The sequence below is a fragment of the Adiantum capillus-veneris genome, chromosome 8 (genome assembly GCF_014529385.1).
Source record: "Adiantum capillus-veneris isolate H3 chromosome 8, ASM1452938v2, whole genome shotgun sequence".
In the NCBI taxonomy this organism is placed as follows: Eukaryota; Viridiplantae; Streptophyta; class Polypodiopsida; order Polypodiales; family Pteridaceae; genus Adiantum; species Adiantum capillus-veneris.
The window spans coordinates 42,316,525-42,335,662 of NC_140938.1; the positions used below are offsets into that span (position 1 = coordinate 42,316,525).

Below are 19,138 nucleotides of genomic sequence, written 5' to 3' on the forward strand. Positions count from 1 at the left end.
ACGCTAGCTAATCTGAGTTCTTGTCCAAAAAAACGCTAGCCCGTCTGCTATGGAGCAAAAACGCTAGGGATCTTGGGGTCCTGCTGAGAAGTTGCCTGTGAACACACTAGTTCCTGCTGCCCCTTCTGCCAGAAAGTGCTATTGCTGGTTTGCTTATATATTATCTTAGCAAAATTGCCCTACCTAGTTCCCAACAAAAGTCACTTAATGAATAAGTGAAAAATGTCAAAAATAGGGAAAATAGGTCTATGCACTGTAAAATTCCCCTGATGGATTCTGATGGGAATGCTGATAATCATGTTGTGTGCAACCGGTGGATATGCATCTACTCTACGTGACTGGTCATGCACGGTCTGCGAACACACTCACAAAAGTGTCGGATCACTTCCTATTCTAGACTGACTTGACTAAACTGGACCTTGGTCATGCTGTAGCTTGTCCACGGACACATAGGGTTGGATGTGTCACGTGACATCTCCTCCTTATCAAAGTGAGGTATTGATACCGAACTGTATGGCGTCGAGGGAGATCCCCAACAGGGTCTGGAATCCTGGAAGGGACTCTTCGTCGGCCCACTCTGAGGTGTGGGTCGTACGATACTTGAACTTCATAAAGGTCTGCAACGCTTGCTTCTTTGGGCCGCGACAAAAGCGACACAAAGTCATCTTCAATGCTTCAACTTTGTCAAGAGTCATGCATCTACCTTCTTCAAGAATCTCCGAGGATGGAATTCCTGAAACAACTTCCAACACATAAACATGAACATACCCATTCCATGTAAAGTGGCTGGAAAATACTATTCCTTAGAAAAAACTGTGCATGCAATGCAGATGAACAAAGTGACGGAGTACCAAACCGTTCATCAAACACACACAAACAATGAGCTCTAATCTTGTCTTTCTGATCTAAATCAATCAACTGTGGCAAAACACAATGGAAATGCCGATGCTTGATGCTCAATCCTTCTTATGCTCTTTCGAATACTGTGTCATGCCAAGGAAGAGACATAGAATGCGAGTTCCTTGGATGCAAACATTTCAGCTTTTCATGAATCATCCGCATACATCCCTGCTCATTCATGAGTGAATCGTGCTCAGTGAACAATATGTCATGCCTGTGAAAAGGGATCACATAAGGACGGTGACAAATTAAAAATACACAATAGCATTACGAATGAAACACTCAAACAATGCGTGTTGACTAATCATTCGTACACATAATACTTTCTGTCGGTTCTTTGGACCTTGACTCGAGAGCCAAGATCGGTTCTTCGTGATCGATCAAATCTTCCTGTGTGGCAGTTCTGTGGACCTCGACTCGAAAGCCAAGATCGGTTCTTCGTGATTGATTGAATCTGCAACGAGGTTAGCTCCGCTAGAAAAAGTATCAACTAACACATCATCCTTGTGAACAATCACATCATCTTCATGCAAATCATCATGCTTGTGAGAAATCACATCTTGATCATCATGCAAATCATCATGTTTGTCATTCAAATCATCATGCAAATCCTGTGTCATGCTTGGGAGAAGAAGAGACTAAGAGAGTCCTTTTCCCAAATCTCTTGCACATTAGAAATGAGAGAGGAAGCATGAACAACGTTCTTGCCATCCAATTCTGTTTTTCTTTTTGCGAACTTGCGATCAAATTCTTTGGCCTCCAAGCGTAATTGCTCGCGCTCGCGCTCCATGGCTGCCATTCTTGCTTCGTGCCACGTTGTCATCATGTCCATCATCGTCTTGCATCAAGCCTCCATAGGATCTGATGCAATCCTTGGCATAGATGGGGAAGAGGGAGGGTCGGAAAAACCTCCTGGTAGGGAAAATTCTTCTTCGCCTATCTCATGCTCATCACCTCCAAACGAAGTATCCATTCCGCTTCGAATGATGACCATCCACTGAAGTCGTAGGTTCTTGTGGGTTCTTGTGGTCTTGGGTTCTTAAGTTCACGAGGAACTTGGGTTCTTGGGGATCTTGATTCTTGGGAGTCTTGATTCTTGGGGTTCTTGAGTTCTTGAGGTTCTTGCGGGTCTTGAGGTTCTTGAGGTTCTTTCGCTTGCAATCTGTGTTAGAGAAGGATCTTCTCTTCACCCGAGTTCTGCTCTTTTCCGCGGGCGCACCCCTTGACGGCCTTGCGCTCACACCAAGGTTTCTTTTTCCCACCTCACGTTGATTGGCCGGCCGCTAAGTGCACAGTCCGCTCTCAATGAGTGAAAAGAGGCACAAGGGGAGGCTCGACAAGCCCTTCTTTCCTGGATTTCCTGTCACTCTTCAAAAACACCATTAGGAATCGACACACCCAAGAGGTCTTGGTTTACGTGCGACCACAACAAGCAAAAAAAATTATGTGGTTCTTTTGGTTCTTTCCTTGAGTGATACAGAACACTGCCAAAGCTCTCATACCAATGTTAGATGCAGCGGAAGTGAATGTTGAACTTTGCTCAAGATGAGTGCTCCGAACTATGCTCAAGGTTTCCTTTTACTTACGAAAGGGAGAGCCTTCCGTTCCTTTAGTGAGAGAGTGCAATGGACACAAACAAAGTGAATGGACACTGTGAATGGAAGTGCATGAGACTGAGAGATAGAGAGAGAAGAGAATACGACACAAGAATGTTGTCAAACCCTCCTCTGAAGGCCCCACCCTCAATGGCGAGAGCGGTCTACTTATGATTGCACAAATCTCTACAATGCTTGGACTTGCCGACGATGAGGACGACGACGAGACGGGCTGAAATCTGAAAATGCTAATGGCTGAAATCTGCAAATCTTTATTTGCTGAATTCTGACTCTATGTCGGTGACAATGTCGATGACGACAGTACGACGACAACGTGCTGAAAACGCAGATGCTGAAATCTGTGTTTTTCGGGCTGAATCTGCAAACTTCACGGGATCTGACCGTTCGACGAGGATCTGCTGCGGAAAGGTGAGATCTACGAGTTTCGGGGGTTCTATTGCGGGTACTGACTGCTGAAAACTGAAAACGCTGAGTCTAGGGCTGATTCCGTCGCGAAGATCTACAAAAGGTGTCTGGCAGATGCAAAAACGCTAGGGCTGATTTCTGTCTTCTGCTGCTACCGGTTGTCTTGCAATGCAAAACGCTAGGCTGATCTGTTGTGGTTCTGTCGCCAGGCTGATGCAGAAGCAAAAACGCTGGCTAATCTGAGTTCTTGTCCAAAAAAACGCTAGCCCATCTGCTATGGAGCAAAAATGCTAGCGATCTTGGGGTCTTGCTGAGAAGTTGCCTGTGAACACACTGGTTCCTGCTGCCTCTTCTGCCAGAAAGTGCTATTGCTGGTTTGCTTATATATTATCTTAGCAAAATTGCCCTACCTAGTTCCCAACAAAAGTCACTTAATAAATAAGTGAAAAATGTCATAAATAGGGAAAATAGGTCTATGCACTGTAAAATTCCCCTGATGGATTCTGATGGGAATGTTGATAATCGTGCTGTGTGTAACCGGAGAATATGCATCTACTCTACGTGACTGGTCATGCACGGTCTGCGAACAGACTCACAAAAGTGCTAGGCACTTCCTATTCTAGACTGACTTGACTGAACTGAACCCTGGTCATGCTGTAGCTTGTCCACGGACACATAGGGTTGGATGCGTCACGTGACATTATTTCTTTTGGCCGAGACTCATGAAGGATATGGACGACTTTGTTCGCAGTTGTTTAGTATGCCAAAAGGTCAAGTTTGACACGCATAAGGCACAAGGATTACTATAGCCTTTACCCATTCCCACCCGCCCTTGGGAAAGTATTGCAATGGATTTCATCTTTGATCTCCTGAAGACTCAGAGTAGGCACGATGGCATTTGGACTGTCATTGACAGATTTAGCAAGCAAGCTCACTTCATTCCAGTGAAGAAAACAGTCAAGCCGGACCATTTAGCAGAATGTTCATTGCATAGATATTTCGATTACATGGCATGCCTAAGACAATAGTCTGCAACAGAGATCCTCGATTCACGAGTTTGTTTTGGAGGGCTATTTGGGAGAGCATTGGTACGCGGTTGCAGTTCTCGTCATCATTCCACCCACAAACAAATGGGCAATCTGAGATCACAAATTCAGTTGTTCTGGATTTATTGAGTCTTACATCTCTGATTAGAAGACTCAATGGGAAAAAGATTTGCCTTTGGTGCAATTTGCCTACAATAACACGGTTCACTCTTCGACCGACGAGGCGCCATTTGAGATAATTCAAGGTGTTCAGAAGGTTCCACCCTTTCTCAGCACTAAAGACAAGATTTTTGAAGCCCACTAGTACACGAGGGACTTGGACACTGCTTTTGCCAAGGTCCGCGAGGCTTTAAAGAAGTCTCAAGAACGACATAAGAAGGCAGCATATCAACATCGACGAGACTTGAAACTAAAGGAAGACGATTGGGTGGTCTTACGTTTTGGGAAGACACGCCTAAGGAAACAAAAAGAAAAGAAGCGGCTTTTTCCAAAGCTTAGCATGAGGTAATATGGCCCTTTCTAGATTAAAGAAAAGATAAATGATGTCTCCTTACAACGACTAAAGCTGCCCGATACTTGGAAGATTCACAATGCATTGCATGTGAGTCTCTTGAAACCTTTTAAAGGTGAGGTGTCAGTTGATGTGGAGCCTGATAAGCAACCCGAAGTGGAAGAGAGCGAGGAGATACTCGTTCCTAAACATATTTTGGCACACAAGGAAAGAAAGTTAAAAGGTAAAGTGATTCGACGATTCTTAGTTAAATCAAGAACTATCCGGCATTAGATGCAAAGTGGATGGAGGAGGATGACCTAGCAGATACTCTTCAGATTTTGGAACTTTACCTTGAAGCATTCGGTTTAGCTACGTCTACTCCAAGAGATCCCGCAAATCAGCAAGGTTGAATCTGGTGCAAAGGGATTGCACAAGAGGGGAGTCACTCCGCTCCTTTGTCACACATTACCTGGATTGAACAGAGTCACTGATGTCCCCTTTGGGTTTCACGGATACTGCTGGGTTGACAGTATTTTGTTGTATTGACTTTATGAAATGGAATTCCCAAAATTGAATATAAATGATTTGTACTCTCTCATCTGACTTGTTTAAATGCAGGAACTAAAAGACGAAATGACTATAGCATTTTGGTCTCATAAATCTCTTGTTAGGTGCAGCGGAATGAATGTTGTATTTTCTCAAGATTAGTGATCTTTATTGCTCAAGGTTCCTTTTAGTTCTTAGGGAAAGAGAAAGCTTTTCGTCTTATGGAGAGTGCTATGATCACGAACAAAGTGAGTGCATATTGTGCGTGCAAGTGAATGAGACTGAGAGAAGGAGAGAGAAGAGATACGACACCCGAGAGGTTGTAAAACCCTCCTCCGAAGGCCCCACTCTCGTCGGCGAGAGTGGTCTACTTTGATTGCACAAAGGTGTACAATGCGTATGCAATGGACTGATGCAACTTGGACTATGCCGATGACGATGAAGGTGATGATGACGATGACTTGGTGGCTGAAATCTGTGGTCTTCTAACTGCTGTTTTTCGGGACTATTTCGATGGCTGAAAATGACTGTTTTGGCTGGCGTTTTTATGGCTAAAAATGGGGGAACATCTGCAACTAACGTGGGATGTATCTGCTTCTATGTCATAGGCTGAAAACTGTGTGCATCTGCGGTGGTTAGGGGATGAAAGTCAAAACGCTGAAGCTACTTGCTGAAATTGCTAATGAAAACACAAAACGCTAATGCATCTGCTTCCAAGTTTGGCTGGCGTCTTTGCAAAGAAAACGCTGGCTGGTTCTGTAGCGTTTTTGCAAGAGAAAACGCTGGGCTCTCTACCGCTAGCGCTGGGAGGAATCTGCAATGCTGGGGGATCTGGGAGATGAAGGCGATATCTGCAAAGCTGAAAACGCCAAGGTTGAGGGAGGTGTTGATGAAGATGAAAACGCTAGGGTTACTACTGGGGTCCTACTGAGAAGGTGCCTGTTGAGCATGTGCTCCTGCTGCCTCTTCTGCTAGAAAGTGCTAACTTGGGTTTGCTTATATATTATCTTAGCAAAATTGCCCTACCTACTTTCGTTGGAAAGTCACTTAAAAATAATAAGTGAAAATAACCAAAAAATAGAAAAATAGGCTAAATGCACTGGAAAATTCCCCTGACTGAATCTGATGGATTCTGAAAGGAATACTGATGATCATGTTGTGTGCAATCGGAGGATATGCATCTATTGCTAAGTGACTAAGCATGCACGGTCTACGAATAGACTCACAAAAGTGTCAGATCACTGCCAATCTAGACTGACTGAACCCTGCTGTGGTGTAGCTTGTCCACGGACACATAGGGTTGGGATGTGTCACGTGACATCCCCTCCTTTTCGAAGTGAGGTACTGGTACCGAACTGTATGGCGTCGAGGGAGATCGCCAACAGCATTCGGAATCCTAGAAGGGACTCTTCGCCGGCCCACTCTGATGTGTGGGTCGTGCGATACTTGAACTTCATAAAGGTCTGCAACGCTTGCTTCTTTGGGCTACGCCGAAAGCGACACAAAGTCTTCTGTGGCTTCGTCCTTGCTTCAACTTCCTCTAGAGTCCTGCTTCTTTCGTCTTCAAGAATCTCCATGGCTGAAAATTCCTGAAACCATCTCCAACACGAAACCATGAACATACCCATTCCATGTAAAGTGAAGGAAAAAAATCTTCTCTTCTTTAAAGACTGTGTATGCAATGTAGATGAACATATAGACGGAGTGACAACCCGTTCATCAAACACATGCAAACAATGAGATCGAATCTTTTCTGTTTGATCGAAATCAATCAACTGTGGCAAATCACAATGGAAATGCCCATGCTTGGTGCTCATACTATCATGTGATCTTTCGGAAACTGTCATGCCAAGGAAGAGACATGGAATGTGACTTCCTTACATACAAACTTTTCAATGAACAATCCGCATACATTCGTGCTCATCCATGAGAGAAATGTGCTCAACATGCAATATGTCATGCCTAGGAAAAGGAATCACATAACGATGCTGACTAAAATACAGGAAACCTTCACGAATGAAACACTCGAACAATGCGTGCGTATCAATCATGCGAACACATAATACTTCCTGTGATGGTTCTTTGGACCTAAGCTCGAGAGCCAAAATCGATTCTTCCTGAAGGGGTTCTTGGGACCTAGGCTCGAGAGCCAAGATCGATCCTTCGTATTTGATCGAATATACAACGAGGTTAGCTTCGCTAGAAAAAGCATCCACTAACACATCATCCTTGTGAACAATCACATAATCTACAGGCAATGCATCATGCTTGTCTTTATCATCCAAATTTTGTGTGTCATGCTGTGGAGAGAAAGAGACTGAGAGAGTCTCCTCCTCCTGAATCCTTTCAATCTTGTCCTGCATATTAGCATTGAGAGATGGAGAAGGAGCAATGTCCACTCCATGAAACACAGTAGGAGAATCACTGTTAGGTGCAGCGGAGTGAATGTTGTATTTTCTCAAGATTAGTGATCTTTATTGCTCAAGGTTCCTTTTAGTTCTGTAGGGAAAGAGAGCTTTCCGTCTTGTAGAGTGCTGTGATCACGAACAAAGTGAGTGGATTGTGCGTGCAAGTGAATGAGACTGAGAGAAGGAGAGAGAAGAGATACGACACCCGAGAGGTTGTAAAACCCTCCTCCGAAGGCCCCACTCTCGTCGGCGAGAGTGGTCTACTTTGATTGCACAAAGGTGTACAATGCGTATGCAATGGACTATGCAACTTGGTCTATGCCGATGACGACGACGGTGACGACAACGACGACGATGACGACGACGACGATGGCTGAAATCTGAGATCTTCTAATCGCTGAATTTCGGGACTGTTTTGGTGGCTGAAAATGACTGTTTTGGCTGCGTTTTCTTGGCTGAAAAATGAGGTTTCTTAGGGCTGAAAACTGATGGTCTTTACGGGCTGAATCTGCTACACTTTAGGTGAATAATGCCGGTCTTAATTTGTTGCTGAAATCCAAAAACGCCAGGGCTGAAATTGGTCCTTCTGTCGCCGGGGTTCTGCAAATGCAAAAACGCTAGGCTGATCTGCTGTGTCGTGATAATGCCGGGGCTGATCTGCTGTGCACAAATCGCCAAGGCTGATCTGATGCAAAAACGCTAGGTCTTCTGTGGAGAAAACGCCAAAGTAGTCGCGGGGGTTGGTCTTGCTGAGAAGTTGCCTGTTGAGCAAGGTGCTCCTCCTGCCTCTTCTGCCATTTAGTGCTAACTTGGGCTTGCTTATATAGAAACTTAGCAAAATTGCCCTACCTACTTTTGTTGGAAAGTCACTTAAAAATAATAAGTGAAAATACCAATAAATAGGAAAATAGGCTAAATGCACTCAAAAATTCCCCTAACTGATGCTAATGGATTCTGATGGGAATTCCGATGATCATGTTGTGTACAACCGGAGGATATGCATCTATGCTAAGTGACTGGGCATGCACGGTCTACGAATAGACTCACAAAAGTGCCAGATCACTGCTAATCTAGGCTTGACTGAACTGACTGAACCCTATTGTGGTGTAGCTTGTCCACAGACACATAGGGTTGGGATGTGTCACGTGACAATCACTTTTGGCATTGAGAGTTAAAAGTGTTAGCCTCCCAATCAACGAGAGGGTTCAGTTCACAAAACCATTTCATGCCTAAAATCATATCACATCCTGTGAGAGGAGAAACAACAAATCTTCTAGTGAACGCAGTCTGTTGAATTGCAAACAACACATCAAAGAACTCCTCCGTGATGAGAGCGTCCATACTGCGACGAACGCAAGAGACCTCAATAGGAGATCTCGGACTAACTTCGAGGCGGGCTCTCTCAACAAGAGAGGAACTGATCACATCATGCATACTACCTAGGTCAAACAATATGACAAAACGGTGCCCCGACGTACGACCATAACATTTAATGAGAGAATCATCAATGGGAGGGTCCTGAGAAACTTTGGGCACACCCGTGTTATCATTCATTGCATTGACAGATGTAGTGGGTGATGTGGGTTCTTTAGATTCATTCGATTCAAGCTTAGGACATGTTCGTTTTATGTGACCCTTAATGTGACAATGAAAACAACGACCTTCCTTAGAATAAGTGCTTTGTTCTTCCGACGTGATGTATCCTCCTACAATTCCTTGTGCTACCTTTTCATATGGAGTAAGCTTAGGTTTAGCGGTTGTGTTAGCCTTACCCTTAGATTCATTGGAAGAATTCTTTGATGAGAGACTGTTGGAAGATTGGTTAGAAGAGTTATCATTCTTACCATTCTTACCGTTCTCAGGGTTCTGAGAAGTCTGTGAGGTACTTGTGGAAGTCTTGTTCTCCTTAGGCTTTCCCTTGTTGTGCTTCATCTCTCCTATGTGAGGGCAATCGCTACCGCCTTGTTGAGATCGATTGGATCGAATACCTCGACATCGTACTTGATATACTCGTCCAATCCAAAGAGCCTCTTTGCGTTTATCATCCGACATGCGTAATTGGGTACCTAGCTGCAAAACACACTTAGAAAAAGACATAACTGGCATACCATTTTGCTTGAGAGCGCGCCAATCGTCCTTCAATCATGCGAGGTACTGAGGTGGCATAAACCGCGCCTTGAGCTTGTCTTGGAAATCAGCCCAACTAAAAGAGAGGGACGTGAAATCGTCGGCTGCCTCTAGGTGCGCGGCTAGCTGTGCCTCTTGCTATGCGTGGTACCAATTAATGGCATCACCGGCAAGATACATAGCTGCCGTCAAAACTTTGCTATTTCCTATCTTCTTAGTTGTCGCAAAATAAGCATTAAATTGATGCAATCAAGAATGAATAACTGTAGCATCCATCTTACCGTCATACTTACTGAAAGTCAACTTTTCTGTGACTGGATAGTGTGACTGGATGGTTGGAATCCGCATCGTGGCTTGCGCCACTCGATGAACTCCCACGATCTTTGGGTGGTTCGGTCTTCGAGGCTAGGACTTGGGCAAGCAATTCTTGAGTGCGTAGCTCTCGTCGAGCTTCACGCTCAGCCTCCAAGGCTACAGCTCGTCCTACCGCTTCCTCCTTTCGTAGTTCTTTTCTTTCTTTTCTTGCGTCGCGCTTGCGTTCTAAGGCAATGCGATTTTCTTCTTGTTGTACAGCAAATCTTACATTTCTTTCGTTGCGCTCGCGGTCCTTGGCTGCTTGGTCTGAGGCCATTCTTGCAATTCTGTCGTCGCGTTCACAGGCTCTTTCGACACGCTCACGGTCCTGAGCAAGGCGATTTGCTTCTTGTCTATCCATCATGGCCCTCGTCTGCTTGACCATTTCCTCCATAGGGTTTGGTGCACTTAGTGGCGTAGATGGCGAAGGGGGAGGGTTGAAGAAATCATCTCCAGGTGGGGACGAGTCTCAATCGCCTCTCTTATGCTCATCACCTGTATGCGAAGTATCCATTCCACTTCGGGTGACGACCATGCACTATGATCTTGGGGTCTTAAGCTCGTGAGGAACTTGGGTTCTTGAGGGTCTTGAGGTTCTTGATTCTTGAGGGTCTTGGGTTCTTGAGCTTTTCTTTCGCTTGCAAATCGCATTTGAGAAGGATCTTCTCTTCACCCGAGTTCTACTCTTTTCTGCGGGCGCACCCCTTGGCGGCCTCGCGCTCACACCAAGGTTGCTTTTTCCCACCTCGCGTCGATTGGCCAGCCGCTAAGTACACAGTCCGCTCTCAATGAGTGAAAAGAGACACAAGGGGAGGCTGGACAAGCCCTTCTTTCTTGGGATTCCTGTCACTCTTCAAGAAAACACGATTAGGAATCGACAAGCCCAAGCGAACTTGGGTTCGTGCGACCGCAACAAGCAAAAAAATTCTTGTGATTCTTGTGGTTCTTTCCTTGAGTAATGCAGAACACTTCCAGAGCTCTGATACCAATGTTAGGTGCAACGGAATGAATGTTGTATTTTCTCAAGATTAGTGATCTTTATTGCTCAAGGTTCCTTTTAGTTCTTAGGGAAAGAGAGAGCTTTCCGTCTTACGGAGAGTGCTATGATCACGAACAAAGTGAGTGGATATTGTGCGTGCAAGTGAATGAGACTGAGAGAAGGAGAGAGAAGAGATACGACACCCGAGAGGTTGTAAAACCCTCCTCCGAAGGCCCCACTCTCGTTGGCGAGAGTGGTCTACTTTGATTGCACAAAGGTGTACAATGCGTATGCAATGGACTGATGCAACTTGGACTATGCCGATGACGACGACAGTGATGACGACGACGACTTGGTGGCTGAAATCTGTGGTCTTCTAACTGCTGTTTTTTGGGACTGTTTCGGTGGCTGAAAATGACTGTTTTGGCTGGCGTTTTTATGGCTGAAAATGGGGGAACATCTACAACCAACTTGGGATGTATCTGCTTCTATGTCATAGGCTGAAAACTGTGTGCATCTGCGGCGGTTAGGGGATGAAAGTCAAAACGCTGAAGCTACTTGCTGAAATTGCTGATGAAAACACAAAACGCTAATGCATCTACTTCCAAGTTTGGCTGGCGTTTTTGCAAAGGCTCTCTACTGCTAGCGCTGGGAGGAATCTACAATGCTGGGGGATCTGGGAGATGAAGGCGATATCTGCAAAGCTGAAAACGCCAAGGTTGAGGGAGGTGTTGATGAAGATGAAAACGCTAGGGTTACTGCTGGGTCCTGCTGAGAAGGTGCCTGTTGAGCATGTGCTCCTATTCCCTCTTCTGCCAGAAAGTGCTAACTTGGGTTTGCTTATATATTATCTTAGCAAAATTGCCCTACCTACTTTTGTTGGAAACTCACTTAAAAATAATAAGTGAAAATAACCAAAAAATAGAAAAATAGGCTAAATGCACTGGAAAATTCCCCTGACTGAATCTGATGGATTCTGAAAGGAATACTGATGATCATGTTGTGTGCAACCGGAGGATATGCATCTATTGCTAAGTGACTGGGCATGCATGGTCTACGATAGACTCACAAAAGTGCCAAATCACTGCTAATCTAGACTGACTAGACTGACTGAACCCTGTTGTGGTGTAGCTTGTCCACGGACACATAGGGTTGGGATGTGTCACGTGACATCTCTATAGACATGATCGCAATAAAAATTAGTTAATCCGGCATCAGTGAGGTCTGGGATGGATCTAGATGCTGTTACTAAATACGTTGCTGGCAGTCATGGTCTGAGATTTGGAATGAATTTTTATGTGATTGATTTGTCATGTGATGCCCATGTCATGTGCAGTGATGTCACTGTCGTCTTTGTACAAGTGCTAGATGTGTCGTGTCTAGTGCGTCGGTACTTAAGAGTCAGTGTCTGTCTAAACGGTTTATGGCCTCTGTCTGTTTTGCAAGTGTAATCAAGGGCAATTACAGTTCTTTTAAGAGGGGGGTATGTCACAAACTAATGCCCTGGCATGACCAATAAGCTGTTCCAACTTATGGACAATTGCCGAGGGGCCTAAAGCATTAAAAAAAACCACAAGATTTGCTGACATGGCTGCTATACGGACGTCCACAATTCACGTTGCTGACATGGCTGCTGTACGGACGCCCGCGATTCACGCTGCTGACATGGCATGCTGTACGGACGTTCACGATTCACGCTGCTCACGTGGCATTACTATACGGATTTCCGCGAGCAACGCTTGCTGTTTTTTTGCCTTTTGCTTTTGGGTTTACATGCTTTTGGCATCCCTTGTAAAAATAAATTAACCCAAGTGAGTGTCACTTCTCAGAGCATCTGGACGCAAAGTCTAAGAGCGAGCACCTGCGAGAGTTGTACTTTGCTCAAAGGTTAATATAAAAAGAAATATGGAAAGGGACGCCAGTCTTTGGGGCCAATCTCTCTTGGCACGGAACTACACCGGGCCGTGTCAACTCTTGAATTGTGAGTTATTTTGAAGTGAATCTTTGTTGTGTCGCAACAGATTCTAGACTTGGGGTGTCCAAGTTTGTTACAGGCGTCCAAGGTTTTGGCGGCCCTTCTCTTACGGAGCCTGTCAAGCTTCGCCACTTGGCGACCACGTCAATGCACGTCCTTGCCTATTCACAATGGCAGAGCTCTTTTGGAAATCTATAGCCACCCTAAAGCAAATACCTCTCTAGCAATAGAGATGGGGCTAGGAGGGGGGTTTGGAACCCCATCTCGTGTTAGTCTTCTCTATCTATCACTCACTCGCAGAACTTTCACTCACAGTATCATTCTCTCTTCTCTCTCTAGCCTTTGCACATCTCTCATACAGTAAAGGAAACTCTCTCATTCAGTAAAAGGGAACCTTGAACACACACTAAGCACTCATCCTGAGCATTCACCATCAATCACTTCCCCTACACATTACACACAGGTTAAGGTGGATCCACGCAATGGGTTAGAACATTGATAATACACACTCCCACAGAGATAACTTGAAAGGATGCCTGTGACATGTAGCTCATGCATATCGAGGTCATACTTGCACACGAAAGAATTGATGCCTTGGTGTGTGGGCTTAGAAGGAACATTCAAGGAGTTCCTAGAAGTAAGGTTCTAGAAGGAGAACAAGTGGCAAAGACACTTGTCAACAAGTCTACAAGAAAGTGACAAATGGAAGGACACTTGTCACATTCCTCTCAGAAGGTGCACTTGTTGCCTAGTGCTTCAACAAGACTCAAAAGAGACACATGTAAAGGACACTTGTCACACATGCGTCAACCTCTTAACATGTGGCTGGACACTTGTTCCCATGCTAACTAGCTTACCCTTTTTGTTCATAAAACAACCCCACTTATAAATTCAGCCCTTTCACCCACATTTCAACGTCTACTTGCTAAATTTTCACTCTACCATTAGCCCAAGAAGCCTCCACGCCACCGCCATCATCTTCAACTCTCAATCACTGCCGAATCGTGAAACAAGCACTCCTAAGTTATTCAAGGCTCGTACACTTCAGTACCCCTCACAGTAATTCCCATCCCAAACTCATGTCAAATAAGTAAAATATATACCTAAAATGATAAAATAAATAAATAGGATCGCATTGGACATGCATACATTTTAACATGAAGCTGATATATATGCACCCAAAACTTTTGGTTGTAGTCCTCAAGGATCTAAGTCGGGAATTTCATTAATTAGTTCCAAGCAAAGAGATAAGTGAAGTGTCATTGGTCGCCTCTGCCGAAGCCAGAGGTGGATTTGAATTTCCCTTCATTGAGTAGGATCGTCCTCTTGTGAGAACAAGAAGACTATTCTTTTGATACCACTGTAACCATCCACTAATGAGATGAGTCATCATAACACTTGAATTACAATTGAAAAACATCACACATGCACTTGTTCGATGACACAAGAGTGGCAAAGTTCTACTCGAAAGAGTATTGGCCCTCAAGTCGAGTGCCCCTATCCGTATTTCTTTATATGGATAGAGAAAATTTACAACTATGCAATACACTCTCTAAAATTGTGTATCTACAACTGAGGCCCACCCTTATATCTAAAGATGCTTGGCCTGAGCAAAAACAATCTAAAATTAGTCCTAACAGCAGTTTCTATCAAAGGTTGTTCCTAAAAGTCAATTGCTTTCAGATTGGCGCCCAAAACTCAACCACATCATCAACAATTTTCCTACAGTAGGCCACATCAACAATTTCACAAATTGCGGCCGAACTGTACTTTTAGTCCACACTACTACCATGCCATCAAGTTGTCACACATAACCAGCGACCTTAACTTCGCGTGCTTATCCGAACAAGCCAATGCACCTACGCATCTTTTTTTGTTTCCACCACTATGTAGGCTAGCATGCCATAGTTTATCTAGAGCCCAATAGAACTTGCCCAGGGGTAACACATACCAAATGTGACTCCACCTCTAACGAAAGAGATCAAACTTTGTATGTCCATTCTCCGTCGACTCCCGACCAAAAAATTTATCTCAAATTGATAGCGTACGCTTGTCAAATACAATCACAATGCCAAGACTACAAACCTCATACTTTGACACCGTATGGTGCCGCAATCAAGGAAATAAGATAGACAAGACGGATATATTCCCTCTCTATCATAGCACATAAACACAATTGACTTCTCAGTCCTATGGGAGTCAATGCATGCATCGTTTTGTTGGACCAATCATCACATGATATGGAAGACGAGAGTGATGCTTCTCTCTGGAACGTTGCATACATGAGCGGCAAATGAGAGTTGCTGCATTCATGGGAAGCACTGGTCTTTCCCAATTAAATCCATGCGGATGGAGGAAATTATAGTTACTCTTTAAGGTTCGAGTATGATAGGTTTGATTCCTGGTATGTGAGTCGAATCGACACTCCCAAATGCCAATGGCATCTAGTCACCCTAATGTATAGATGGAGGCTTATTATGTCTTGGTGTCTTCATCGACGTGAGAGAGACAAGCTTCTTCTTCAGCATGGACCTAACAGCTCCATAGTTGGCTACTCTATCCAGATGCTCATAGAAGGTATGGGAGTTTTATCACCTCTCTTAACAGAACTGCTACAGCCCTGGTAACTCCAATCGACAACTCATAGGGAGTGAGACATCACTTCCGCCACTGCGAGCTTGTTGTGTAGGTTCCCAAATTGGTGTACAATCAAGTCCGAGGATTTGGTCTAGTTTAGGACACCCAAAACAGTGCAAGTGTCTCTTCATTTCTAAGTTTCCTCTCCTTCATTAGATGGTGGGTGATTTTGGGGGAATCAGGCAACCACCCTAGCCCCCTATATGTAGAGGGCACAGGGTACCCATTAAAATTATCACAGTGCATATGAGCTAGAGGGCCAGTGTTTTTGTCATTCTGTCTCTAGTTTGCATTTTCTCTCCACAACCATACTGTTTTAAAGAAACCGCCGGCAAAATACCATACCTTATAGAGATACATTATTCCTCTCTTGCTTGTCCCTAGAACCAGCTTGTTCCTCGCGTAAGGTACCTAAACTTCATTATTCCATGGCTACCTTTTTTCCAGAAGCATGTAGCCTGCATGAGCAACAACAAATGAAAGAAACTCTTTTGCGACATACCTGCTACATTGCTGACAGAAACGCTGTTCCTCGCCTCGCACAATCACACGAGGAGCCTTTGAGTGGGTAGGACATACTTTGTGACGGCGATGGTATTCTTTACTATCTTTAGCAGAGGTAAGGTCGCTTTTGCATCCTTCTACCTGACACCCTGGAATTTGTCCTGCAATGCGGTGTTTTCTAGGAAGAGAGGGACCCGAGGCTTGAGAGGCCATACCACTAGCACTGCCCTTAAAATACATGCTTTTTCCAAGGTCTAAGCTAAGCATTGTCTCATTTGAAGCCACAGGAGCACCACCGTAAGGTCCATGCATATCTACCTTGCTCTCCTTTCCGGCAACCGAAATAATGCCTTCTGGTGTGGAAACCCCGGAACTCCACTGCATCGCTGCAGACATTGCAACATTCAGAGGCATAACTGCATTATGGCTTACCTTGAAATCAGTGGCCTCATTAGCCTCAAAAGCAAAGATCTGAGTGCCTCCTTCGTTTTGCTCCTCCATTTCAAACCCTGCATTGCTCGTGTAGGCATAGCTGCTTGGCTTCTCAGGCTTATTTGCCATATGTCAGAGCTCAATTGTCCTCAGCAGAAACATGAACAGCTCTCAAGGCACTGCATTCACGTGTTCTCTCCCGCCACTGTGCGATGAAGGCGAGAGATGCTCTGGTGACGCCTCTGGCTCCATAGTCATGGCTTCTTCAGGAATCAGCTGCATGGTGAGCTCTTTACAACTTGCTCTCTTTGCAATAGCGAGGCTTATTCAGGATTCAAACACATCAAAATGACCGCAAAGCATTTTATCGAGGCGGAATGCCCTTCTGTGTGCATGGAGACATGGACTGACATGCCATAAAAGCTAGGACTTTGCTGGGAGCTTGAGACTGTAGCAGGGAGACGAAGGGGGCCATGGGAGGACAAGCAGAGACATGGCTATGGAGGGGGTAATGTAAAAGATGGGTAAAGGAGGACAAACCTGATACAGCTGTGAGCAAGGAAAACAGGGTGTGTGTATGTGGGTGCGCGTATGTGAGAGAGAGAGAGAGAGAGAGAGAGAGAGGGCGCGCGCATGTGAGTGTGTGTTTGTGTTGTCACTGTGTCTACGAAGAGACAGAAAGACCCAAGACGAGGAGACCATGTAAATGTGATACCTATTGTGTATGTGAATTGTTAACACTGCGTCACGTCAGGGAAGAAAAGACGGGAAGAGAGAGAGAGGGGGGCATGAGTCATGACTCGTGAGAGAGAGACTGGTCACTGGAGCTTTAAAAGGCTGCCATGGCTGCGGGAGAAGGGGAGCGAAAGCGTACCTGATGAGAGCGAAAGGCGCTGGAAGCCTGGAAGTGGAACTTGAAAGGGCATCTAATAAGGAGAGGGTGGGCTCTAGAGAGAGAGGAAAAGCTGCAGAGTACTGTAGAAATGATGATGATGAAGAGGCGGTAGAACTAGAAGAGAAACGGAGAGGGGGTGCTTACCGAAGGGGATGTTTCATGCTTGTCCCCTTGCAGAAGAAATCCTTGACACGTCTCTCACCTCTTCTTCTGTCTCGATTTCTCGAGTCTCTCTCATCAGCTGGGTAGGCAATGCAGCGCACTTCTGCTCAAATCTTCAAATCTCTCTCTACACAAATGCCCAACTCTTTTCCATCTATGAGCATCTCTTTCACTGCACTCTCACACATCTGCTTAGTAGTTCTTCCTTCTCTCTCCTCCAGTGCAGCTGAAAGCTTCAACATCCACCTCTAGGCAGCCTCCAGAGTCCCAGGCTGCTCTCTCTCTCTCTCTCTCTGCTCTCTCTTCCGTCCTCACTACCCGTGTGATTCTAGAGAGAACCGATCGCCACACCTCTGCACTCTTTCAAATGCGCTTCATTTTCTGCACTTTCGAATGCCTAAAAGCAAAACGTGTTGTGTATCCCACACGTGCACGAGTTAAAAAAATAGACACATTACTTAGGCCCAGTGTTTTGGAAAAATCATTTTTCCAAACATACAAAAATCCTTTCCTTAAATTTACCAAGAGGAAAGTTTAGAAAATTAGGTTTATTTTTTGGGTTTTTGTACTATTTTTATCTATTTTGGGGCAGACTTTTCTTCCTGCCCTCAATCGGCATTTTTGGCCTGCTCCAAAGGGGGGAGGCCTTAGTGGTCGTTTCCCTTTATGCTAATTGAAATTGAAAACGGCACAATATTTAGCTAAGACACTTTTTTTTCGAACATTGCTTAGGCCTAAAGCAAATATTCTCTTGCTCGGCGTTCGCATCCCTCGCTTTCCCTCGTCACTAATTGACACCTCAATTTTAGAGGAAATCTATGGCTAAAAATCGGCATTGGGTGTCGGTGAAGATCAAAACCATTGATCTCGAATGTGAACTTGATGTAAGCTAAGTGTAAACTTGGGCAAATATGAACTCGTGTTGAACTAAATATGTGAACTCTCCAAGGTATGTGCATTGCATTTTGACACTGTGAACTAAATGTGAACATGGTGTAAACTCGATGTGAATTAGGATCGCAAGCAACGTAATATAATGTTATCTTTCCTTTGTGTAACAAAATGTGTGCATTAGTGTAGTGGTAAGACATATGCCTCACGATGGGGAGGTCAAGGTGTCAAACCTTGCCCAATCCATATTTTTTCTCCAAATGGATCGGATGGTCCACGATCAACAACGATTTGGGGCCATAGATCCCCTCCAAAAAAGAAGGTGTCAAATACTACCAAGGCTCGCCTCCTTTGCATGGATCTCACCTCTACCGCACTCCCCTTTCCTCTGCCTTCGAGTCTTCCACGTTCTTGCCCCCCTATATATGGAGCATAGCACCACCAAGCACAGCACAGCCGTTCATTAGTAGCAGTCTCCATGCAAATTCTCTCCCCCAAGTCAAGGTCCCGTGTAAGGCTTGTCCCTTTCTATTTCTGGCACGATTGTCTTCTATTTTACAAGAAAATTTCAAACCATGGAATCAATGGGTGACTTGCAATGTACTAGTTCACTCATTGATCTGATTGGGTAGACTAGCCATGGATTTGTAATGCCTAACTAAGACACACTCAAGCACAAACACCCTAGCCCCACATCTTTGCAAAGGATGTTTTGGCACCAAGGTTTGCTTGCAAGGAGAAAGTCAAGAGACTCTATGTAGGCGCAAG

At 44.8% G+C, this 19,138-nt stretch overlaps 1 protein-coding gene across 1 annotated transcript in view; it reads right to left on the reverse strand.

Annotated features, from left to right (window-relative positions):
- LOC147452040 (squamosa promoter-binding-like protein 3) overlaps positions 1-17,829 on the reverse strand; it is a 43,605-nt gene extending 25,776 nt beyond the window's left edge. The window contains exon 1 of the mRNA XM_086517868.1: positions 15,989-17,829. Within this exon, the coding sequence (XP_086373994.1) occupies positions 15,989-16,551 (563 nt within the window). The 5' untranslated portion in view covers positions 16,552-17,829. The remainder of the gene's footprint in view (positions 1-15,988) is intronic.
- Between the last annotated feature and the right edge of the window lie 1,309 nt (positions 17,830-19,138).